At 38.5% G+C, this 26,247-nt stretch overlaps 2 protein-coding genes across 2 annotated transcripts; one reads left to right on the top strand and one right to left on the bottom strand.

Annotated features, from left to right (window-relative positions):
- Window positions 1–2,778: 2,778 nt before the first annotated feature.
- Window positions 2,779–4,959, bottom strand: LOC127902458 (uncharacterized). Its single transcript, XM_052441375.1, has 4 exons — window positions 3,801–4,959; window positions 3,453–3,719; window positions 3,248–3,380; window positions 2,779–3,121 (listed from the first exon to the last, which is right to left on the bottom strand). The coding sequence occupies exons 1-4, from the start codon at window positions 4,957–4,959 to the stop codon at window positions 2,779–2,781; spliced, it is 1,902 nt and encodes a 633-aa protein (XP_052297335.1).
- A 14,907-nt stretch (window positions 4,960–19,866) lies between these two features.
- Window positions 19,867–20,328, top strand: LOC127902607 (probable phospholipase A2 homolog 1). Its single transcript, XM_052442181.1, has one exon. It carries the CDS (start codon window positions 19,867–19,869, stop codon window positions 20,311–20,313), a length of 447 nt encoding a protein of 148 aa, XP_052298141.1. The 3' UTR covers window positions 20,314–20,328.
- The last annotated feature ends 5,919 nt before the right edge of the window (window positions 20,329–26,247 follow it).

The following is a 26,247-nucleotide window of genomic DNA, read 5'->3' as shown; positions in this document are numbered from 1 at the left end:
TAATTTTGCACAATCTTCTACTGCGGCAAGTGGCCCATGAAGAAGATAGCCGTGAGGATCAGTTATGGTTTCAAATTGGTAAGCATTTGATTCGCTTGTCAATTGTCGAATGGTGCTTGGTTACTGGACTTTCATTTGGTGTTGATACCAATAAAAAAAATGATGAAATGGAGCAGAGGCTACAGAATACGTATTTTGGTGGTGTGCATCGTAAGATTAATGTGAAGCAATTCGATGCAGTATTTAAGGAGTTGAAATTCGAGGAAATTGACGATATGGACGCATTAAAGATTGCGCTGTTTTATTTTGCGGACAGAGTACTAAATGCAAGAAAAAATCACTGTCAAATTAATTTCGATTGGCTTGACCAAGTTGATGATATACAATACTTCCGAAAGCGTCCATGGGGTCTATTGTCGTGGGAAATGATTTACGAGAGTCTTGACAATGCACTGTTCGAGAAAGACGAGAAATTTAAGAAGATTCGGTTGAAAAATTCAGATCATAATATTGAAAAATACAATCTTTACGGCTTTACGTCTGGGGTTCAGGTGCTATTTTTTTTTGTTTATTACTAAGTTTTATAGTATTAAATATTTGATAGTTGTTTTATTTGATTTTTCACTTTGGTTGTTGTAGGCTTGGATTTACGAAGCAATCGGAGGGTTGCCATCAACATGGGTCGTCAAAACGAAGAATAAGATTCCCCGCATTCTGCAATGGAAGCCCATGGCGTCTTCGAGAATCAACTTTGCGGAGGTTTATTCGTTCTTCAACAAAGCAGTTTAATGATTACGTACGACGACGGCTGGATAAGATTGATCGTAACGTGTATGAAATAAAGTCAGAATTAAAAGATTTTAAAGAAACCGTTGTTGGCTTCATCGACACATTTTCTAAACGTCCAAATAAGGATTCTCTCACTGCACGCTCGTATGCGGTAAGCTAATTTAAATTTAATAATAATGTTCGTTTAACTTTTAATTTTATAGTTATTTAATATGTTCTTTTTGGCGAATGTATAGGCCCCGGATGACGTTGGAGTGTATACTGACGTGAGCAATGAAAATTTGTCTACGTCCACGTCATTGTATAGTTTCTACGGGGATGTAAGTGGGGAGAGCGTGCAGGTGTTCACAGAGGTGCCTCCGGGCGTTAGTAAGTTCGGCCGCGCGTACATACCATCGTATGTTTATAACAATCCTTACATGATTCCTCCGGTCAGGCGAGGACAGAACGTCCGGCCTTTACCTCGACCCCAAATCATGGAGCATGCGATTGACATGAGTACGAGTGTGGATGTAAATCCACTGAGAGGATTGGAAGACTCTAGTCTGTTTGCTGAGTTTGATCGATGGTTCACTGGTGATAGCAGAGTCCGCCGGAGAGTCCAGCACCCGCGGTCATTCTTTCAAATAATTTTGGGGACAGCTTCGATGGGATGGCTAGGCAATGAGGTATTTATAATTTCCTCGTGGTGTATATTGTTGTGGATTTGTGTATAAATTTTTTTTAAAAAACTCGTAATATTTCTGTTTCTCTACAGCATATTCACGAGTATCTCCGCTTGATTAGCGAGAAACAACGGCAGTATCCAAATGCCTTACTCCAACGTGTCACACATACTGACACATTTTTTTGGGTAACGTGCCGACAAAACTTATAAATTTTATTAAATTATAAAAATTTAAGTTTTATTAATTTATGCATTTCTTGGTTATCTATGTATTAGGTGTTCTTGAATCAGTTATGAATAACGGGAATTGTGCAGTCGATTCAATGGTATTCGACGACCACTTGAATAGTTATCTTTGTGGGCGACAACACACAATGTCTAAATCAATGACAGATGTTGATATGGTATGTATTTTATTACATTTCACATGCTATATAATGAAAATATTCAAGTTGTTGCTATTTCTTTGTTGTATTTTAATTTCATACATAACGAACATGTTTTTCAATTGTTATATGCAGTTACTCATCCCTGTTAACTTGGACGGCGCGCATTGGGTACTAGCACGAGTTGACTTTCGGAAAAATAAAGTCTGGATTTATGACTCATTACTCTCAAATCGCGACGACAAAAGGTACAAGTTGAAATTCAAGCCACTTGAAGTTATATTCCCTCGATGGTTGGAATATGTTGGCTTCTACAATATCCGACCGGAGTTGCGGAGTGAAGACCCGTGGAAAGTTATCGCAGTTAAGAGCGCGCCACAACAAGAGCCCGGAACTGGCGATTGCGGTGTTTTTGTATTGATGGTTACGATGTATTTAATGTTCGGGCTTAGATTGGAGTTTAATGCTAGTCATGTCGAGTACTTTAGAAAGAAGATTGCGGTTGATATATTTAATGACGATATTATATTGTAAACCTATGTAGTAATTTAAATGTTGAAATTTGAATTTTTTTTTACTTCGCGCACTTAAGTTTATATAATTTTAATGCCTCACATTTTAAACTTTAAATAAAGTTTTATGAAATATAAGTGTACAATACACAAAAAACAGTAACAGTTTTAACCAACGAAACACAAAAACAATAATAGTTTTTACAAACTCATAACACACAAAATACAACTAACTTCGAGTCGACACAATGGGATTCTTACATCTCTTACGATTATGGCCTAGTTCATGACACCGACCGCATCTTACAGTCCGCCGGTCAACGTCCTCGCCAGCTGAGGGTATTCTGAGCTCTTTACGACGGCCAGGTGGTGGTGCCTCAACTGGTGGGTATACTTGCATCTCCTGAATTTCATCTGGAACTTCCTAATCAGCCACATCACCAACTGGCTCTACTGGTTGTGCATAAGCCATCGCCAATGATTCTGTAGTGTAAAAGTCCGAGCAAAGGTTAATAAAATCCACTCGGTGTGTTAAACACGCCGCAATTGCATGAGCACACACAAGCTGATCAAGCTGGAACACTCTGCAGGAGCAAATTCTCTTTTGCAAGTCAACCAAACCTTCCTTAAGCCCACCGCCTACCACTTGAAATCGATGCGGAGACACCGGCCGAACTATCATTCTTTCAGCTATAGTTCTCCTCTCAGTGACTATTTCATCTGCCCATGTTGTTAGCCGAGTAGTCATTGATTCAGCCACAATTTTTCTATCATAAAACCATTGCTGCATTGTTTTTCTAAAGTGATCAACAAGATGAGTAACAGGAAATTTTCGAGGTTCCCGCATGAAAGAATTAACACTCTCCGCGATGTTGGTGGTAAGTATGCTGTACCTCCTACCTTCAAACTGAGACCTTGCCCAATTACACGTACCGACATTATTTTCTAGGTAATCAGCCGCACCCGAGTGGATCATCCACAACCCTTCAAGTTGTCTCTTAAATTCCTCGTGGCCATATGCTTTTGCTGCATTAATAAAGGCATGCTCAAATTGATCCCAAAGAGCTTTGGACATTCTAAACTAAGACTTAATGTTACCTTTGACGTGGTAAAAACAAACGCCATGACTTGCATTGTGAAATACTTTAAGAACGGCTCTCCTTATGGCAGTGCATCGATCAGAGATAATTACCAACTCAGGTCTATCGCCAATCACTCCGTGTAACTTCATCATAAACCATTCCCAAGCATCATTGTTTTCTGAATCCATGATCCCAATGGCTAACGGATACAATTGATTGTTACCATCAAGACATGTTGCCACGAACATGCTTCCACGATATAGTCCATTCAAATGAGTACCATCTACAACAATGACAGGCCGAATGTACTACATAAAACCCTTGATGGAAGATCCGAGTGCTACAAAATAGTACAAGAAATTACCATCTCCATCCTGCTCGAGGTGAGTGACTGTACCCTCATTAGCTGTAGTTAGTACGTGAGAGTATTTAGGGAGCAAGTTGTATAACTCTGCAGGGTTGCCTCGAACTATTTCAAGACCAACTCCTCTTGCCCGATATGCCTGCTGGTATGTTAACTGAACACCGTATTCCTGTTGCATATCTGCTCTTATGTCATTCGGAGTATAAATCCTCTTGTCTTGAATATATTTTTCTGCGATAATATGACCGACAACCCGGCTCCTTACTTGATGACGTCCATCAACCAATACCTCATTATGACAAGTGTGTACATTGTCAATTCTCTTCACCACCCAAGGAACATTTTGCTCGTTCGAACATCTAGTTGCTCGAATAGGCCATTTACATGATTCTGAACAACAGTGAGCCTCAAAACGTGTCGTAGTAGACCGTGCAATCTTGAAATCAAACTTATCTCTAAAGGCAACCTTGCGTAGTTGTAATATAAACTCATTCTTCTCAGCAAATAGCTTACCCACACTGATATCATCTGAATCACAACTGCTAACAAAGCTTGGAGCAACCATGTTCGAAGGCAAAGTTGGAGCAAGACTTGTAAGGGGGTCAATTCGCCTTCTCGATCGAACCATAGAAGGACTAGGTCTATTGCCTCTGTTATTCACAGGAGTATTGTCTTCACACTCATCGTCGTGCTGAAACGACGGAACATTCGAAGGACCAGCTCCTCCATCATCACCGTCATTATTGAAATGAGTGCCCCTCGTATTATTAGAAGGTTCTGCATAAACATTATCTCCCTCTGTCTCATGATGAAAATCATCATTGTCCCGAAAATCATTGTTGTGATACGAAGAATACCGTTGCTCCAAAGACGTCGTTATTGGAAATACCGTTGCTCCAACATCCTCTAACGTAACGCCGTTATCATCAATGTTGTCATAATTGTCGTGGATTGGAGAGTAATATTGCTGCAGCGATATTGTCCTTGGCAACACCTCTTCATCATTATCGGGGCCAGACATATTTGCTTTAAACGAAGTTTCTGTATCGACATGTGGCTCAATACCTTCGCTCGGAACTCGAGGTGATGTGGTCACGAATATAGGAATGCATCCAAAATTGGCTACGTCGGATGCCATATGCAACACAACCCTCACCATTTCATCATTAAATATATTCATGGGCAGTGCACATATACGATATAATGTGTTACTAGACCTCAAAGTTGTCTTCATTGTAATATTATATTCATTAGGGTTTATTTGTAACACTTCGTATACTCTTGCCAATAACTGATCAAACAGACAATTTTTTCCAACCAAAAAAGCTCGATTTTTACCATTCACATACTCCATACGGCCATCCTCTAATGTCTCCCACTAACCATTGTAACACAATTCAAGTACAACTGAATCCATTAAGCCTGAAATTATAAAAAAAAAAATTAATTGGATCCGGATCAAATTAATACAGTTTTAATGAATCTCTAAGGCTTGGTGCGACAGGCTGCCTGTCGCCCGAAGCTTGGTGCGACAGGCAGCCTGTCGCCGGATTCACCCACGATTCAGTTAAGCAAGTTCAGAAAATAACTCATACCACTAAGTAATGCCGATTAGTGTTGGATTCGGATAGATTATGATCAGATTTCACCTTTACTGTTGTCTTTTGCCGTTGACGTTGGTTGATGATTAAGCTGCGTTTGGTTTGACGATATGGGAGAAAGATTGTTGCTTTTGGTCTGTAAAGAAGGGTAATTTGGGGAGAAAGACTTGTGTTTGGTTAATGTTGATAGAAAAAAATTGAGAGGGTTAGTTGTAAAAATAACAAAATATTTATGACTATTTTCGTAAATTTCCCGTATATAATCGAGTACGAAATTTGGAATGATTGAATCATATATATTTAACTTAACAAATGTAGAGATTAATGGGCCATGTCGGGTCACGGGTCTATGGGCACGGGCAAGCCCATATGAGCATAGAATGGCACGGTCCATTGACCGTACGGCATAAGGGAGGTATAGCACTGCTTATCGATGGACGTATTGGGCCAATCATTTCTGCTCATGGGCCGTGGAGATGTTGTGCAAATGAACCTAATAATGTGGCGCAGCCGCACAATATCGACTTGTGGTCTGGGGTTAACGATCTCAACAGATCCTTTCCTCACGTTAAGATTGTCTACGTTGATGTTACGTTGACGTCTACAACCCTTTGATCAGTCTCATCACTAGTCCAGCACTATTAGGTAATTAAATCATTACGAAGAAGATTTGACCAATTAGCATTCATTCTCTCTTAGCCTACAATTCTATCAAACTAGCTAGATAATTTCAGGCTTCCACGTCGTGAATGGAGTACTAGGGGTGGTAATGGGGCAGCTTCAGGGTGAGATAGACAGAAGCAATCTCAAACCCACTCCCACGCCCAATAATAATTTCTATTTGGAGATAATTCGAGAAATCCCCGATAATTTCCGAATGGAACGGGGATTAAAACAGGGGCTGGATCTCCAATTGTTTAATATTTAGTAAAATTATATTCTTTTTAGATTATTAGATGTTAGAGGATGTAGGCCATCGGCAAGAGCTGCGTTTGGATCGTTATTTACTAGGGACTGATTTTGAAGTTGAAACATTTAACAATTCAAATGAGGTTCCTTTTGTTTAATCTGAAGTTTTCAAGTGTTTGAAAGTTACTTGGAAGTTATGATCTGCAGTCTATGTTGAGTGTTAGAAAATGCATATTTATAAAGGAGAAAACCGTCATTTTACATTTTAAGTCTTACTAACAACCCTTACTTTTATATATTTAACCTTCTTGTGATTTAATTACATGTGTTTTATTTTAATTAAGTATTTTATGTATTTTAGGGGCATTATAGTCATTTCACAATAAAGGAGAGATCAGACGGCAAAACGGACATCACTTTTGAACTCAGGACGGTCGAAAACCTTAGGAGGAGCATAAAAGGAAAAATGGCACTATTCACATGTACAGTACTATTCACGTGTATGATACTGTATACGTTACTGTTCACGACACTGTTCACATAAACGGATGATGACGTGGCATTGACCGATGATGTGGCATTGACTGATGAGGTGTCACGATCCTGTTGGACTAAAATTCTTATGTACTGTTGATGGTGACGTGGCAGCATATCAGTGGACGAAAAATCTCGCGTACGGTGCATGCATCACACAGGATTATTTTCAACCAAACCGCGTTACTGTTCATCCGGGTCAAACCGCGTTACTGTTCAAAGTCGGGTCAAACCGTGTTACTGTTCATCCGCGTGGTCAAACCGTGGACTGTTGACTGATGACGTGGCGCAATCCTGAGCGTCCAAACTGTTTTTAATCCGATGGCCATGATTTACTCCATGTATCTATAAAAAGGGGGCATCCCCCCCCTAATTTGATATCTCTGAATCCATTTTTGGGATCCATTTTCTGTAATTCCCTCTCCATCTTGTATTTTCTTCGTATTTTAATAAATTCCTATTTTGCCCCTAGTTCAACTATGAGTGGCTAATTTTCTTTCAAGCTTGGGTTGAAGGTGAAGTCTCAACATGTGTCATGGGCTTAATTTGGTAAATTTATTTTCTCTTCCCCTCTAATTTTTGTGGATGTTTTGACTTCTCGTCGACAAATAATAATAGTCTTGTCTAGATACCGCCTTGGTTACACCGGCTCTCTAGTATAAGGTTATTATTATTTGGCACGATAAGCCCTTAGCACCATATTGATTAGAGCGTGGTTCATGCGGTGTGGATTCCCCCCTCATGATTTAATTGGTATTAATAAGGAATATTTAGCCCATGATGCATGTTGATACGGATCCAGATACCCAAGTACGTCATTTCAATAGAATTATCTTCAATTTATTCTCGCCATTGCAATTCCAATTTTAGAATTTATTCTCGCCATTTTAATTTAAGTTTTAGCATATACCAAATCATTTCCACCATAAATCCAACAACCCATTTACAAAATTAATTCTACACAATTAAAATCCACCTCCTCGTGGGATCGACACTCGTCACCATAGATCTATACTACAATAGATTCGTGCGCTTGCGAGTACATTAAAATTTGCACAACAAGTTTTTGGCGCCGTTGCCGGGGAGGTAAGTAATTTTAATTCATAGAATTAATTTTTGTGAATAATTTCTTTTATTTGTTTTCTTGTATTTTTTTTATTATTAAAAAAAAAAGAAAAAAAAAAAGTGAATCTACATTTAAAGGTTAGTATTTCTTTTCTTTTTCTCTTCTTTAAAATTTTGTAATTTAATTTTTCATTTATTTTTCTTTGTAATTTTTTTTTGTTTATCTTATTAATTTAATTTTTAGTTAATTTCTTTCACGTATTTATTTTTGTGTATTTTTATAGAAAGGTTGTAATAGCGCAATAAGGTTAGTATCGTAATTTCTCCCTCTTCTTTATTTTTATTTGTTTTGTTCCCATCTTTATTTTTTGTTTTGTTTGCATCTTTATTTTTATTTTATTTATTTTGCATGCATGGTCGTAGGTCATTATTACCTAATCTTGAACCTATAGACCTTGAATTAGAAAAAACACTTCGCACACACAAACACGTTAAAAATAAAATGGATTTACAAGCACCACAGGAGAGGCCATTTAAGGACTATTTTAGTCCCTTAGCTAATTTGAGCACGTCATGCATAAGATACCCAAATGTAGCTGCTAGGAGTTTTGAATTAAAACCTAGTGTGTTAAATTGTCTCCCTACATTTTATGGCCTAGAAAATGAGGATCCATATAATCATTTGAATGATTTTCATGCCATTTGTCAAACATTCAAATATGAGAATTTTTCAGATGATGATGTTAAACTTAGACTATTCCCATTTTCTTTAAAGGATAGAGCTCGTTCATGGTTAAATACGTTGCCTGCTAATAGCATTTCATCATGGGAACAAATGGTAACTAAATTTTTGAATAAATATTTCCCAGTGCATAAAACCAATGCTATTCGCAGGGAAATCTCAGAGTTTACTCAGAGAGAGGACGAGCAGTTTTTCGAGACATGGGAGCGATTCAATGGGCTACTCTTGAAGTGTCCACATCATGGGTATGAGAAATGGCACCAATGCCAATACTTTTTGGAGGGATTACTACCAAATGTGCAAGAATGGCTAATGGCAACAAGTGGAGGAGAGCTAATGTCAAAAAGTGCGTCAGAAATTTGGGAATTCTTCCAACGACAAGCAGATAATTCCCAACAACGGAGTCGATCACTCAGGACTACTAGAAGAATTAAAGGAGTGAATGAGGTTCAAATTGGCGAATCAAGTTCAGAAATTAAAGAAGTCAAAGCGATAATTGAAGGTCTCTCTCGACAAATAGCATCACTATCGACTGCTAAATCAACAGAGCCACATGACCATGACTCATACTCAGATCAAGCCAATGCCATAGGTGTAATGAGAAAGCCATCAAATTACAACCCATACTCCAACACATATAACCCTGGATGGAGAGACCACCCCAATTTTTCATGGTCTCAAGGATTCCAACAGAATGGACCAATAGCTCCAGCTCCACCAATTCCACAAAATCCTCAAGCCTCTCAGCCACCATTTAGACCATACAATCAGAACCAGAACCACTCTCAACCTAGACCATGGGAGGATGCATTCCAGAATTTTAGGAATGTTACTCACTCCACGATTGAGCAACAGAACCGCACCATTGATGGACTACGAAATGAGTTGAGAGCAGGCTTCAACTCACAAGCTCAATCTGTTTCAAGCCTCGAGAAGATGGTGGGACAACTTGCTTCTTCAGTTCAAACCTTGGCAATGACCGTTGAGAAAGGTAAGTTTCCAAGTCAACCAGTGCCTAATCCTAAAGGAGTACATGAAGCAAGTACCAGTTCACCACAACAGCATGGAGAGGTCAAAGCAGTAATGACCTTGCGAAAAGGAAAAGAAGTCGACAACAAGGTGGAGATGCCAGTGACAAAAGAAAATCAAATTGTACCTGTGAATGTTGATGACTCATCACCGGAGGAGAAAGAAGAAACCAACTCACGAGAATACGTTCCGAAAGCTCCATTTCCTCAAAGGTTAGCGAAAGGAAAAAAAGGAAAATCCACAGGTGAGATTCTTGAAATCTTCAAACAGGTAAGTGTTAACATCCCTTTGCTAGATGCTATAAAACAAGTTCCATCTTATGCCAAGTTTCTTAAAGACCTTTGTACTAAAAAGAGAAATATGCATGTTCAAAAGAAGGCATTTTTAACAGAAAACGTTAGTTCTATACTCCAACATAAAATTCCTTTAAAATGCAAAGACCCAGGCTCCCCCACTATCTCATGTAGTATAGGGAACCACACAATTGAGAATGCTTTGTTGGATTTAGGAGCTAGTGTAAATCTTCTGCCTTACTCTGTATTCATGAAACTTGGACTGGGAGAATTACACCCAACTCCAGTGGTGTTACAACTTGCAGATCGGTCCACAAAAATACCTCGTGGTATTGTGGAGGACGTGCTTATCCAGGTAGACAAGTTTTATTTTCCTGTTGATTTCATTGTAATTGACACTCAACCAATACAGGATTCAAGGAAGCACATCCCCATTATTCTAGGCCGACCTTTCTTGGCAACTGCGGATGCTCACATTCAATGCAGGACTGGAAATATGCAATTGTCTTTCGGCAACATGACTATGGAACTGAACATCTTCAACATTGCCAAACAACCTCACAGTGCAGATGATGGAATTGTTGATGTGGATTTAATAGAAACAATAGTTGATAATACTTTTCTTTCAAACCTTAGTGATGATCCTTTACAGACATGCTTAACTCACTTTGGTTTGGATTTTGATATTGACAGATCGGTTGATGAGGTCAACGCCCTGCTTGACTCAACACCATCCATGGACACTAATAAATGGAAATCAAGAGTTGAGCAACTAGCACCATCAGAGAAGCAACTCATTCCATCATCAGAATCACCACCGAAACTCGAGCTCAAACCATTGCCCAACACTTTGGAATATGCGTTTTTGGGAGAAGAAAGTACTCTACCGGTAATCATCTCAGCATCCCTCAATGACGAACAAAAAGGTAAGTTGTTGGATGTTTTGAAAGAGCACAAAGGGGCATTAGGATGGACCATAGCAGACATTAAAGGTATAAACCCAGTAGACTGCATGCATTACATTCACCTTGATGAAAATGCTAAAACTACTAGGGAGATGCAACGTCGGTTAAATCCTAACATGAAAGAAGTTGTTAGAACTGAGGTCCTTAAGCTATTAGATGCAGGTATCATTTACCCAATTTCTGATAGTTCATGGGTCAGTCCTGTACAAGTTGTCCCTAAAAAGTCAGGAGTCACAGTAGTTACCAATGCTGATAATGAATTGATACCCACTAGAGTGACTACAGGATGGCGTGTATGTATTGATTATAGGAAGTTGAATTCTGTCACACGTAAAGACCATTTTCCCTTACCATTTATTGATCAAATGCTTGATAGATTAGCAGGCCATGAATTTTATTGCTTTCTAGATGGCTACTCAGGATATAATCAGATTCCCATAGCACCAAAAGATCAGGAGAAAACTACTTTCACTTGCCCTTTTGGCACATTTGCATATAGGAGAATGCCATTTGGATTATGTAATGCACCTGCTACATTTCAACGATGCATGTTGAGCATTTTTTCTGATATGGTTGAACGATTCCTTGAAGTCTTTATGGATGACTTTTCTGTCTTTGGTGACTCGTTTGATCAATGTTTACATCATCTAACACTAGTTCTGCAGAGATGTATCGAGAAGAACTTGGTCTTAAATTGGGAGAAATGCCATTTTATGGTAAAACAAGGTATTGTTCTCGGTCACATCATTTCGAGCAAAGGTATTGAGGTTGACAAAGCCAAGGTGGATCTCATTTCTAATCTTCCTCCACCCAAAACAGTCAGAGAAGTAAGATCTTTCCTTGGGCATGCTGGTTTCTATAGACGTTTCATTAAAGATTTTAGCAAAGTTTCTAGACCCTTATGCAATTTACTTGCTAAGGATGTACCTTTTATCTTTAATGATTCATGTCTTATGGCGTTTGAAAAATTAAAACAGTTGTTGACATCATCACCCATCATTCAGGCCCCAAACTGGAACTTACCATTTGAGCTCATGTGTGATGCATCTGATTATGCAGTAGGAGCAGTATTAGGACAAAGAGTTGATCGAATTCCCCATGTTATTTACTATGCTAGTATGACATTAAATGATGCACAGTTGAACTATTCAACTACTGAAAAAGAAATGCTAGCAGTAGTGTTTGCATTAGAAAAATTTCGATCTTATCTCATTGGTTGTAAAATAATTGTGTTCACAGATCATGCTGCTCTTAAATATCTTCTCACAAAGAAAGATGCAAAAGCTAGACTAATTCGTTGGGTGTTACTTTTGCAGGAATTTGACTTGGAATTCAAAGATAAGAAAGGGACAGAAAATGTTGTGGCGGACCACCTCTCTCGTCTCCATTTTGACACAATTACAGAATCATTACCATTGAATGAGTCATTTCCAGATGAACAATTAATGAATGTGGAAGTATTACCTTGGTATGCTGATATAGTTAATTATCTTGTTACAGGTAAACTTCCAGAGCATTGGACCAAGCAAGACAAGGCTAAATTCTTTGCAGAGATAAAAAATTTCTTTTGGGATGACCCGTATTTGTTCAAGTATTGTGCAGACCAAATTGTTAGACGATGTGTCCCAGAAAGTGAAATTCAGAATATCCTTTCATTCTGCCATGAACAAGCTTGTGGAGGCCATTTCAGTGCTAAGAAAACAGCGACTAAAGTTTTACAATGTGGTTTCTATTGGCCATCTATATTTCGAGACGCTTACACTTTCTGTTCTTCATGTGATAGGTGTCAACGAATGGGAAGCATTACACGAAGGAACATGATGCCACTAAATCCAATTTTAGTGGTTGAGATTTTTGATGTATGGGGTATCGACTTCATGGGACCCTTTCCCCCGTCTTTTGGCCATCAATACATATTGGTTGCTGTTGACTACGTATCAAAATGGGTAGAAGCAATTCCATGTAGGACCAATGATCACAAGGTGGTGATAGCATTTTTGAAGAGCAACATTGTTTCACGCTTTGGATTCCCTCGAGCAATAATCAGTGATGGTGGTGCCCACTTTTGTAACAAAGCATTCAAAGCACTTTTGACAAAGTATTCAATCACACACAAAGTGGCAACCCCGTATCATCCGCAAACCAGTGGCCAAGTTGAGATATCCAATCGAGAAATAAAGCACATATTAGAAAAGACGGTGAGGCCGGACAGAAAAGATTGGTCATTAAGACTTGATGATGCCTTATGGGCATATAGAACGGCTTTCAAGACCCCGATTGGGATGTCACCCTACAGGCTAGTGTATGGAAAAGCTTGCCACCTACCTGTGGAACTCGAGCATCGTGCATATTGGGCCATCAAGAAATTCAATTTTGACATGCAGCAAGCCAGCTCAGAAAGAAGATTACAGCTGGCAGAACTTGAAGAAATTCGCAATGACGCGTACGAAAATGCCAAGATTTACAAGCAACGAATGAAAGTCTTCCATGATAAGCAAATTATGAGAAAATCGTTCACTCCAGGTCAGAAAGTGCTTTTATTCAATTCTCGCTTGCACCTATTCCCAGGTAAGTTACGCTCTCGTTGGTCTGGCCCATTTATTGTTCATACTGTTTTTCCACATGGGGCAATTGAAATTAAAGACCCAAAGAACGGTGTCACGTTTAAAGTTAATGGTCAAAGATTAAAGCCATATCTAGAGTACCAACCACATGAAGAAGACACCGAAATAAATTTGAGTGACCCACCAAATTTGAATTGATTTTTATTCTTTTCGTTGATTTGATTTTTCTTTCTTTCTTTTTATTATTATTCTTTTGCTAATTGAAATTGTTTTTGCATAAGTGTGTTTATTTTACCATTAAGTTTTCTCTTATCATTGTTAATCATGAGTCTCATACTTAGACCGTTCCTCCTGAACATTCTTAAACCACTTCAACGTGTCAAAACTCATCTCAAAAGGCAGATTCAATTTTGTAAAACACAACGCATTTGGGCTCTACAACCACCAGAATTAGTAGCCTATGTTGAGGGTTTAGAAAGCCAACTCAGAGACATTGAGAGAAGTGTTTACGACATCCAGTTGGAGCTTGAGGTAAATTCAATAAGAGGACGATTTTAATCTTCTTTGTGTGTTTTAATTTGTTTTTCTGTTTATGTGCTTTAGTTTGTTACCCCGGTGAAGTGGCGGATAACGGTACTCCGTGACAATCAAGTCGGTTACTTCAGTTTCCCATAATAACTGATATTCTGAGGCGAAGGTATGGACAGAAACGAGATTCTAGCGAAGCTTCACAAGCGATTCCCTTCACTTCCTCAGAATGCCCTCCTTACGATCTATAAAGCTCGGTCCGAACGCATGCGATTATTCATGAGGAATAACATACCTGCTGACATCCGTTGGTTAATCGAGGCTAAAGTACGATCGGCAGGTGAGTTACCTCCAAAATTTATTGCATACATGCCTGGTTGTGGTAAAGGAAATTATGCAAGAAAACGACGAGCTCGAAGAATTTCTGTTGCTTGTCATAAGTGTGCCAGAATGAGTTGCAATAAAAACCCATGTTCTTTAGGAATGATGTCTGATAACAGGGAAGATAAGATTCAATTCATTAGGGATGGCTTGAATAAGGAGTCATTGGATGATATCCTTTTGTCTCTTGAAACGCATCCCAGTGGATATGTGCAAGGAGCGATTCTCCAGTTATGGCCATTATTCCAGAAAGAGCATGCACGATATAGTCTCGGGAATCTGACTATAAACGACCCTGTTTGCCAGTTTATAAGAAAACTGGATAGGAAGCCTATCCTCGACCCATAGAGGGCGTTCAAGCCGTTTCTGGACGTAAAACCAGAGGAAGATGTGAGCCACAGTCGCAACTACCTGTAAATATCCTTTTACTTTATTGTTATTTTATTTCACTATTGTCTTATTGTTTGCATTATTGTCTTTAATAATTTTATTACTGTTTGCTTTTTCCTTTTTACTGTTTTCTTTTTGACTTGCGAGCCACGTGCTTTACGCGTTATTTGACACTGACATATTACCTCATACACAACCATGACCCACTATCACCAAGACTCTTAAATGTGATTTCTTTTTTGTCAAGCACTCACAAATTGTTTTTGAGAAGTATCACAATGTCAGCTACTCCCAATAGACAATTCAAGAACATTTGTGTGCTTTCTGGATTTACATATGGCAAACATAAAGAGTTCGTTGAGGCAGCCATAGATCTTGGTCGAAGCATAGCAGCGAGAAATTTACATTTGGTGTATGGAGGAGGTAACCGAGGGTTATCAAAAATGGTCTCCGAAGCAGCTTTTATCAGAGGAAGTCAAGTGTTAGGCATCATCCCAAGAGTCTTAAAACCATTGGGCAGTTCGTCTGACTCATCAACTGGAGAAGAGTTAGTCGTCTCAGGTATGCAAGAAAGAATAACTGAAATGCTTAATCATGCTGATGCTTTTATTTTCCTTCCAGGAGATCTTGCAACACTAGAGGCACTTATCACTCTAGCATCTTGGGCCCATCTGCACATCCACCAAAAACCCATCGGTTTGTTAAATGTCAATAACTTTTATGATGGCTTTATCGCATTTCTTAACCATGCAATAAAAAACTATTTCATTCCCGCTAATGTGAAAAAACTCTTTATTTGTGCTCACACTGCTAATGAGCTACTTGATCTGTTACAAGCGTATAAACCGGAGCCAGACCCCTGGACCTTTGTGTTGGAGCGCCCAAATAATGATGGTAACAGTAGCAGCAGTAAGAAGTACAAATTAGATTTAACTCTCCGCCTGTAAATATTTTCTTCTGTGTTGCACCACCCAGGTGATGTCTTCTAAACTCTACTTCTTTCATTTCAAACATTGAGGACAATGTTTCGTTCTGGTTGGGGGGAGGGAATAGTCGACAATTATGAAATTTTGGTTAAGTTTTTACTAATTTTTTGTTGTAGAAACTAACTGTTGCTAACTTTTTGTGTTGAAGATGGCTGAATATGGAGTGTAGTGACTCTAGAAACGCATCTTCATCGCTTAAAAAAAAATTAATTAAAAAAAAAAAACTTTAAAAAAAAAAATTAAGACATTTTCTTTTTTCTTTATTATGTGTTTATGTTTATTTTTCTTCTTTTTAATTTATCCTCTATAAAAATGCATTTTCCAACTTTTGAGTCGAAGATGGCTGAATATGGAGTGTAGTTCCTCTAGAAACGCATCTTCTTTAAAAAAAATAATAAAAAAATCATTTTCTTTTCTATCATTTTAAATGTAACTTTTCTAAATTAATTTTTCTACATCATTTTCACATTTCTGCATGCATATTTTTTTTCTTTTTTATGTTTAGAATAGGTTGGGGGGTAGAATGTTGTTAAAAAAAAATTTGTGTTATTTGTTTTAACATTGGATGACATGATTAATTTCAAATTTTATTATTTGTATTATCTTTGGTCTTAAGTGATGTTACGCTATGTTTGCTACTTTACATGTTGATGTCGGAGACAAATATGAGTTGCTTGAAGGAATGAACATGTCATAATAAGTACCAAGTGAGTTTTTGAGCCTATCATTTTTCTTGGAGAGTAACCCTTTTGCCCATTCTTTATACAGCTTAGCAATTTATTATTTTATACACGATCTCTAAATTACTTTTGAGTTAACCCTTAAAAAAAAAAATTGTAAAATAAAAAAAAGAGAAAAAAGAAAAAGAAAAAAGAGTGTGTTGCTACATTTGGAGGCCCATCTAACTAGTAGATATGGAAGATTATTTAGAGCCCTAAAAGACGATGGAGAGGCCATCTTTGATCCGTTTGAGCCTTTCAAGCCATCCCTTTTATTTAATATCCATAGTTAACCCTTTTGAGCCTTTAAAAAAAAAAAAAAAAAAACCTTTTCTTTGTCAACTTATCATCTTGACCCACTCCGATTTGGAGTATTACCCGATATCTTATAAGTTCCATCACCTATTTATGTTTGAGAAAATGTAAATAATTATTTTGTTCAGTGAAGTTATGCCAAATAAAAACAAAAAAAAAAACAAAAACAAAAACAAAAGTTGTTGTTTCAAAAGAATAAAAATAGGTGAAATCCACCTTGCAACTTCCAAAAAAAAAAAAAAAATTCTCTGCATTTTTCTCAAACATACACTTTGTTTTCCTTATTTCCCTTCTTTGTTAACCATGTCCCTAGCCTACGTTACGTCCTAATAAAAGTCCTTCTTGATTTTAGGGAACTATAGTCCGAAGTAGAAGCTAGTTATATGGGCTAAAAAGATGTAGTGATCCATAATTAAAAAAAAAAAAGATAAATAAAGTGGGTTGACTAACATTTTATTTGACTTGAGATCGTATTATTTCTAAGCTGAGGGCATATTTATTTCATCTTGGTGAGAGCATGTGATATCACTTCTTTATTATTTTCTCTCTCAATTACCATTCATTGGAGTGACTATTTTTATTGGGATTAATTTATTTGTGAGAGTGTCACTACTTCCAGTGAGATTTTGGGGTTTGACATGTCATTCTTGAGAGTAGCTAAAACAAAGTCTACTGGGCTAATTCATGTGGATGGTTGATGTGGGTGTGATGTTGCTTTAGACTGGAGATAATGCTTATACTTTTATTTGATTGCTATCATTAATCTGATGGAATAAATACGAGTGTTTCTATTAAAAAAAAAAATATTTTGAATTTGAATTTTGTTTTCGCTTTATTTGCTAGGGACTAGCAATAAGCTGGTTGGGGGGTGTGTTGAGTGTTAGAAAATGCATATTTATAAAGGAGAAAACCGTCATTTTACATTTTAAGTCTTACTAACAACCCTTACTTTTATATATTTAACCTTCTTGTGATTTAATTACATGTGTTTTATTTTAATTAAGTATTTTATGTATTTTAGGGGCATTATAGTCATTTCACAATAAAGGAGAGATCAGACGGCAAAACGGACATCACTTTTGAACTCAGGACGGTCGAAAACCTTAGGAGGAGCATAAAAGGAAAAATGGCACTATTCACATGTACAGTACTATTCACGTGTATGATACTGTATACGTTACTGTTCACGACACTGTTCACATAAACGGATGATGACGTGGCATTGACCGATGATGTGGCATTGACTGATGAGGTGTCACGATCCTGTTGGACTAAAATTCTTATGTACTGTTGATGGTGACGTGGCAGCATATCAGTGGACGAAAAATCTCGCGTACGGTGCATGCATCACACAGGATTATTTTCAACCAAACCGCGTTACTGTTCATCCGGGTCAAACCGCGTTACTGTTCAAAGTCGGGTCAAACCGTGTTACTGTTCATCCGCGTGGTCAAACCGTGGACTGTTGACTGATGACGTGGCGCAATCCTGAGCGTCCAAACTGTTTTTAATCCGATGGCCATGATTTACTCCATGTATCTATAAAAAGGGGGCATCCCCCCCCTAATTTGATATCTCTGAATCCATTTTTGGGATCCATTTTCTGTAATTCCCTCTCCATCTTGTATTTTCTTCGTATTTTAATAAATTCCTATTTTGCCCCTAGTTCAACTATGAGTGGCTAATTTTCTTTCAAGCTTGGGTTGAAGGTGAAGTCTCAACATGTGTCATGGGCTTAATTTGGTAAATTTATTTTCTCTTCCCCTCTAATTTTTGTGGATGTTTTGACTTCTCGTCGACAAATAATAATAGTCTTGTCTAGATACCGCCTTGGTTACACCGGCTCTCTAGTATAAGGTTATTATTATTTGGCACGATAAGCCCTTAGCACCATATTGATTAGAGCGTGGTTCATGCGGTGTGGATTCCCCCCTCATGATTTAATTGGTATTAATAAGGAATATTTAGCCCATGATGCATGTTGATACGGATCCAGATACCCAAGTACGTCATTTCAATAGAATTATCTTCAATTTATTCTCGCCATTGCAATTCCAATTTTAGAATTTATTCTCGCCATTTTAATTTAAGTTTTAGCATATACCAAATCATTTCCACCATAAATCCAACAACCCATTTACAAAATTAATTCTACACAATTAAAATCCACCTCCTCGTGGGATCGACACTCGTCACCATAGATCTATACTACAATAGATTCGTGCGCTTGCGAGTACATTAAAATTTGCACAACAGTCTACAAAATTCCAAACGCTATTTGTGCAGAAAATGTATGATCTTTAACAATCTGCATGCGCTCTCTTCCACTGACAATATACATATGTTCTGTAATATATATTAAATATTTCTCTTATCAAACACGGTACATAAAAACTTTTCTCCAAAAAAAAAAAAAACTTAAAAACTCTTACAATACAGAAGGATAATCTTTTCGTAGGGAATCGAATTATTGAAAGATGTTAAAACAAAGAAAATATTGTAGGAATAATCTATGACAAAGCTAGAAAATATTTACCTATTTAAAAATATTTAAATGCAGGATAATTTGGTGAATTTAAAAGTATTTTGGGTTTAGGTTTAGGTTCGGAAGACCCAACAAAATCACCAAACCCAAATTCAAAATTTATTTGGGTCTTAGACCTATCTTTGAAATAGTCCCTATTTTATTGAGTGGCACTATTGGCACCCCTCTAAATATCTCTTAACACCCCTTTAATTATTTTACAATTTTAACCTTTATTAAAATTACATAATAAGACAATTTCTAATTAAACAACCACTCAAAATCAAATAACTTTTTCCCCTTAAAAATTCCTTATTGCTATTGAATTTGTTAATAGAATCATTGTTATTATCATTGACATAAAATTATTCATTCCTCTTAAATTTGTTTCATTATCACGCTCTTCACGTAAAATCGTTGCTAATGTAAGTGCTTTTAAAGATTTGGTGTTTGAAGTTACCACAAAAGAAACAATTGATCTAGCTAGTCGATCGCGGAGAAGACGGAAAACGAGAGAAAAAATGCTGCTTGGTGCACTCGTCTCGTTTCGGACGTGTGTCATCGCAACATTGGCCTTTGTATTCATCATCGTCTTCTCCAAGTCCGCTAGTGCCATCAACGATTCTCAGGTCAAATGCAGCAGAACTTGTGTTGCAGAGAACTGTAATTCTGTTGGGATTCGGTACGGGAAGTATTGTGGAGTAGGGTGGTCCGGCTATCCTGGGGAGAAACCATGTGACGAACTGGATGCTTGCTGCAAGATCCACGATGAATGCGTCGATAAGAAAGGGTTGACAAATATTAAATGCCATGAGAAGTTTAAGAGATGCATTAAGAAAGTACAGAAATTTGGGAACGTTGGATTTTCTTGGAAATGTCCTTATGACACAGTGGTGCCCACTATGGTACAGGGTATGGACATGGCAATCTTACTAAGCCAATTAGGCAACTCAAAGTTTGAACTATAACTTGTAGTTTTGGAAAGATTATTATAACTGGGAAAGCGGAATTCCCCTATTCTTCAGACGCATGCATTCATTGTATGGAAATTGATTTTAGAAGACTTTATAGAGAAAAAAAAAATGATCTAGCTAGTCAATACAATATTAGACAATTTTATATTGATAAATTAAATAAGGGATCAAAAATTATATTTTATCCACAATCAATGGATCAAAAATTAAACAATGGGATTTATACTAATAAATTAAAATTAAGGGTATTTTTATCATTAAAGGGGTGTTAAAAAAATTTTATAATATTTTAATGGGGTTAATAAAAAAAAAAGGTGTTGAGAGATATTTAGAGGGGTGCCAATAGTTCCACTCTATTTTATTTGTCAAACTTTTCGAGAACTCATATCCGACTTGAACTCGTCGAGGTCCATGAATTTGCGAGTATGCAAGAATATTGCCATCTCCAAAGACGATGATGTGGCACGGGAGCAATCGAGATAGGGCCACTTTGTGATCATTTTACTTCCTTGATATGCAACAGTGTGTCTCGCCCTCAGAAAGAGCATATGGATTCATGGCCTCTCCAATCCTTCAGAATCTGTAGATCAACTTTCTCTTAGTCCCCTGTTTTATTTCAAGTTTAGATTATATTTTTCCCACAATATTGGGTTCAGATTTTTCTTAAGATTTGTAGTTTCAGATTTTATGGTTTAATGTTAATTTATGATCACCTTTGATGTTCTGAAATATATCCAAATACTTTCAAAATCATCGCTAACCGTGTTTTAAGTTTTGATATATCCAAAGGTATATCGGCGGGAATCCATCGACGTAAGTTCCAGAGGTGATCCTGAATGGGCACTAGTCTGGTCCGCACTGATGGTAACAAGCCACGTATCTTTATGGTATCAGAGCCATACCCATCCTTGAAAATTTCATGTTTTCTAAATTCACGTCTTCTTGCCCAAAATGGTATAATTTAAGGCTTTTTCTATTTTGATCTCTAGAACTTCAGGCGCAGAGAGAACTTCTCCTTCATGGCATCCACTTCATCTTCACCACCTGTTACTCTTTCTTCTACTCTTTCTTTGCCCCGCTCTTGCACTTCTCATACTACCAATAAGATTGAAAACCTTGTCGAATATTCCTATATCCCTGAATCCGCCCAAATCAGTGAGTCCTCCTACCCTCTTATCAGCCCTTATCAGTTGTACAAACGCCCTAGCTCATTTACCCGCAGTATCCGCACCCTTATCTCTACCAGACGCCCTCACCCTAAAGAATATATCCAGTCTTCTCGCCTGGATCAGTGTGCTCTTCAAGCCACCTCTGCTGAGCAATATGTCACTCTGGAGCTTCCCTCCGAGTTGCTCTCCAACTGGAAACAAGAAGGTTATACTCATCTTCATCTTGGAGGCATCAGAATAATCCTTACCCTTCACGGGAGAAAAGGATTACCGGTTACCGCTCGACTTGCTATGCTTGATACCCGGTTTAAACAGTACCAAGATGCTGTCATCGGTACTGTCCTCACAACCCTTCATGCAGAAAGTGTTTTACTCACTTTCTACCCAAACTTTAACCTTTCTCTTCAAGACCCCAATTTGCCCACAACCTTGAAAGTTCAAGTTCAGATCCAAGGTGCTGAACAAATTTCTTCTGCCAAATTTGCCACCTTACACCACCAATTGGTCTATAGGCTCCAAAATCACGCCTTAGATCTACCCACTCCTGAACATCATTCTGATACCCTCATGGTCTTAGCCGAATCTGACCAAATCCCAACCATAATTCAGATCCCAAGACAAATTCCCCGTCATGAGCTCATCAAGCTTATGCCTCTTGAATGGATCTCCAACTATGAACAGTTCCATAACAATACAGCTCCAATTCAGACCTCTGAAAGCATGTTTGAAAGACGATAAGATGGAACAGTCAGAATGACTTTTAAACCACGTCCCAGTGCTCCACAAGAGCCTCCTAGGCTCTCCTTTACCTATTCTTCAATGATCACAGCTGTTCAGACAGCGCATAAAGATCTGCCCATTACAGGGTTTAATTCTCAAGGCTACCCTGTTTATCCAGCTAAGCACAATGGCCATTTCCTATGGGATGCCCCTGGTTCCGACATGTGTGACCCAAATTTTCCCTGCTGGGATGATTGGGAAGAACACGATGATTATGTAACCACAAGGAAAAAGAAACCCAAAAAGAAAAAACCTCATGTCCCATGTCACCACTGTGACCCTAAACCATCATCAGATCCTCCACCTTCACCGGCTCCATTACCCATCTACCGAAAAGAACTCACATGGATTGCCAAACATTGCAAATCTGAGATTCCATCACCACTCTCACACCCAACACCTATCGTCCAACCAATGGCTTGTATGATGTTTTCCTCTACTTCTTCAGATTACTCTTATTCCTTTCCTCCTTTGGAACCCCATACAGATTCTCAACGAAATGTTGTGTCCAAACCATTTATCCCTTCACCTATTACCTCCACTAGCCACCTGGAGCCCCCTAAACCTTTTGAATCAGTCCTCAACTGGCACACTCAAAATGCCAGGGCCCAAAATGATTCTTTGTTGCATCTCAATTCAAAAGTTGAGAACATCAGTTTGCGAACTGAACAGATTGAGACAAAAGTTGATTCCATCACTGCACAGATGCAGCAGATCCACCAAAATCTTCACTCCCGAATTGGCCAACTCGATTCAGAGTTACGAGCCATGCTAGCCCACAGATACAATGGTCCCGAATTTGACCAAAAAGAAAGGGAAATCAGACGATTAAAAGCTGAACTTGCTCAGATTGAATCTGAAAAACAGAGACCTACCCTTTTCACCACTTCACCTCCTATCCCTTCTATCGGTCCAACTTATCATCATTTTGCCTCTATGCTCTCTCCTATTAAACAATATGACCCTTCCAAGTTATTTTGCATGACTCATACTCTTTTCAGAGACAATCATTTGCCACCGCCACCTAAACCTAAACCCAAACCTAGACCGCAACCTCGACCTCCCCCTCTTCATCCTTCCTCTCTGACCCTCCCTGGCCAACCATCTCCTACTTTTACACCAACATCACCACCAGCTCCTTTATCAGTCTCTGCCCAATCAAAAGATAAAGAACCCATGAACCAATTTACTGCTCACACAGTCAGCCATTCATCTACAGATGATCAACCTTCTGATTCAAATCTAGCTGTTTCATATAGCCATACCGAAACCGACACAGAATCTTCAGCATCCACCAGTGACTCTGAAAAGTCCTATGCTGATATTACCAAAATCCTGATGGCTCAACCTGATCAAGGCAAAACCTCTCATACAGAACCATATGTTAATATTCCCTCCGACGTTGAAGAAGAAATACCTAAATCTTCTGCCACAAACCAACCTTCTCCAGCCCAGCCCAATCCACCCAGTCAAAAATCGTCAAATGGTCCATGGTTCACATTTAATGATCTTCCATCTCATAAATGGCGTGACCGACTCAATGAAATGTCTGCCTGGATTGACCTACAGATGCTAAGAACAGGAGCAACAACTCAATCAGTCCTTAGAGAATTTGCTACTCGTTTTACGGGTGCTCTAAGAGATTGGTTTGATTCGTTAGGACAATATCGCCAGTTACAGTTTGTTGACCTTCCAGAAGTTTCAAGTGCTCTTGCTGTACTTCATGATCAATTCCTTGGCGATCCTTCTGCAGTCTTTGAAGCTGCCAGACGAGACTACCTCAACATGAAATGCTGCTCCCTCAATGCTAAGGATCTTGACTTCCATTATAAGCGAATGTCCCTGCTGTTCTATAAGCTTAATGGATTCAATGAGCCGACATTAAAGCATGTCTTTCTGGCTTCCCTCCCCGAAGAACTCCAACCTGACATCCAGAGACAACTTACAGCATCCAATCTTTCCCTAGACAACATCTCCCTTGGCAAAATCTTCTAGCTTGCCAAAACCTGTCTTGACAAACTTTGCGAGCAAAAACAGTTTTTCAAAGAACTATTGAAAGACAAAGAACCTTTCCGCAGTGCTTGGAAAAAGCCTTATTTGCAGATCAAATGCCACAAAAAAAGGATTGCGATTGCAGTTCAAAGAAAAAACGGCATTTTCGGAAATTCAAAACTCCAGAATTTTCATCCAAACCTCGCAGATCCCGAAAGCCCTACCGGTTCTTCAGAAAGAAATCTTCCTCCTCCAGAGAATTCAAACGAAAGCAATCAATCAGATGTTTCATCTACAAGAGAAAAGGCCACTATGCCAAAGATTGTCCAAACAAAATAGACAAGGCCATTCGGTTGGTTGAGCATCTTCAAGCAACTACAGACTACTCTCCTGCCAAAGATGAATTGGAATTCTATTTCTCTGAACAAGATGAACCCAATGATGAAACAGTGTTCGCACTACAAAATTCCTCTGACTCAGATAGTGACCAGTCTCAAGTGATTTTCCACCAACAGTTACTCTCCCTTGATACTACAGTTCCTATCCCATCCATCAAACTCCAGATCTTGCCCTCAAAATTCCAAAGGCCCATTCCAGCAATTGGTCTTATAGATACTGGTGCCCAACGAAGCATGTTGAACCCCCATATTCTCCCACCAGAATATTGGACCCAGTTTGAAGAACATTTTAAAGCTGTCAATGGCAAACTCTTCACCACCTCTTTGATTACCAGAAAATCAATTGGTATTCAAATCTTCCCCAATTGTGTCATTTGGACCAAGGTTATTGGTTCCACTCTTCCTAATAAGGATATCTTATTAGGATTTGACATCCTTCACCAAATCAAACACCTCCAAATCATTTCCACTGGAATCCGAGTCAAGTCACTGTTCAAACCATTCACAGACATTCTGAAACTCTACAATTTGTCTGAAACTCCCCAGTCTTACCAGGATATTTCAATCAATCTTTTGAGTTTCTGTCCAGAGTCCCATTCTGAGTTCACCCATCCAAATCCCTTGTGGAAAAATAAGTCTTTCTTCATTAAGTTACCCTTCAAACTCAATGAAGACATTAACCCAACTAAAGCTACCCATCCAGGAATGAGTCCTTCTGACTTACTCCTAGCCCAACAAGAATGTTCACAATTGTTAGCCCAAGGTTTAATTGAGCCCACAAGTTCCTAATGGGCTTGCCAAGCCTTTTATGTTGAAAAGCATTCTGAAATTGTCCGAGGAAAGAAACGCCTAGTCATTGACTACCAGCCATTAAACATGTTTTTACAATATGACAAATTCCCTTTACCTCGCCAACAAAGCATGTTCACTTTTCTCAAAAATGCCCAGATCTTTTCAAAATTTGATTTAAAATCTGGTTTTTGGCAACTAGGCATTGAACCCTCCGAACGTTACAAAATCGCTTGTTGTATTCCCAATGCCCATTTCCAATGGACCGTCCTACCCTTTGGTCTCAAAACTGCCCCCTCCATTTTCCAAAAATTCATGGTCCAAATTTTCCAGCCCATTTTGCATCATGCATTGATTTACATTGATGATATCTTACTTTTTTTAGGATCACATGTGGACCATCACACTCATCATCTCTCGGCTTTATTGAAAAAGCAGCCCCCAGAGTGGAATGCTACCCACACAGCTGCTATCACTACCCTAAAACAGATCACGCAAAATCCGCCTTCTTTAAAGTTGATTACTGACGGAAAGCGTATATTGCAGACAGATGCCAGTGATGAATCATGGGGTGCCATCCTCCTCGAAGAACTCAATGACAAGGAACACTTTATCGCTTACGCTAGTGGACATTTTTCTGAAACACAGAAGCACTACCATAGCGTGCTTAAAGAAATCTTAGCGGTAAAGAATGGCATCAAAAAGTTTGAGTATCATCTGATTGGACACCATTTTCTCATCCGAATGGACAGCTCAGCCTTCCCCAATATCTTTCATTTCAAAGGTAAAACTGTTCCCGA

This window comes from Citrus sinensis, chromosome 5, assembly GCF_022201045.2.
Source record: "Citrus sinensis cultivar Valencia sweet orange chromosome 5, DVS_A1.0, whole genome shotgun sequence".
Taxonomy (NCBI): Eukaryota; Viridiplantae; Streptophyta; class Magnoliopsida; order Sapindales; family Rutaceae; genus Citrus; species Citrus sinensis.
Note: the sequence above shows the minus strand (reverse complement) of the source record. Positions and strands in the feature narration are given on the sequence as shown.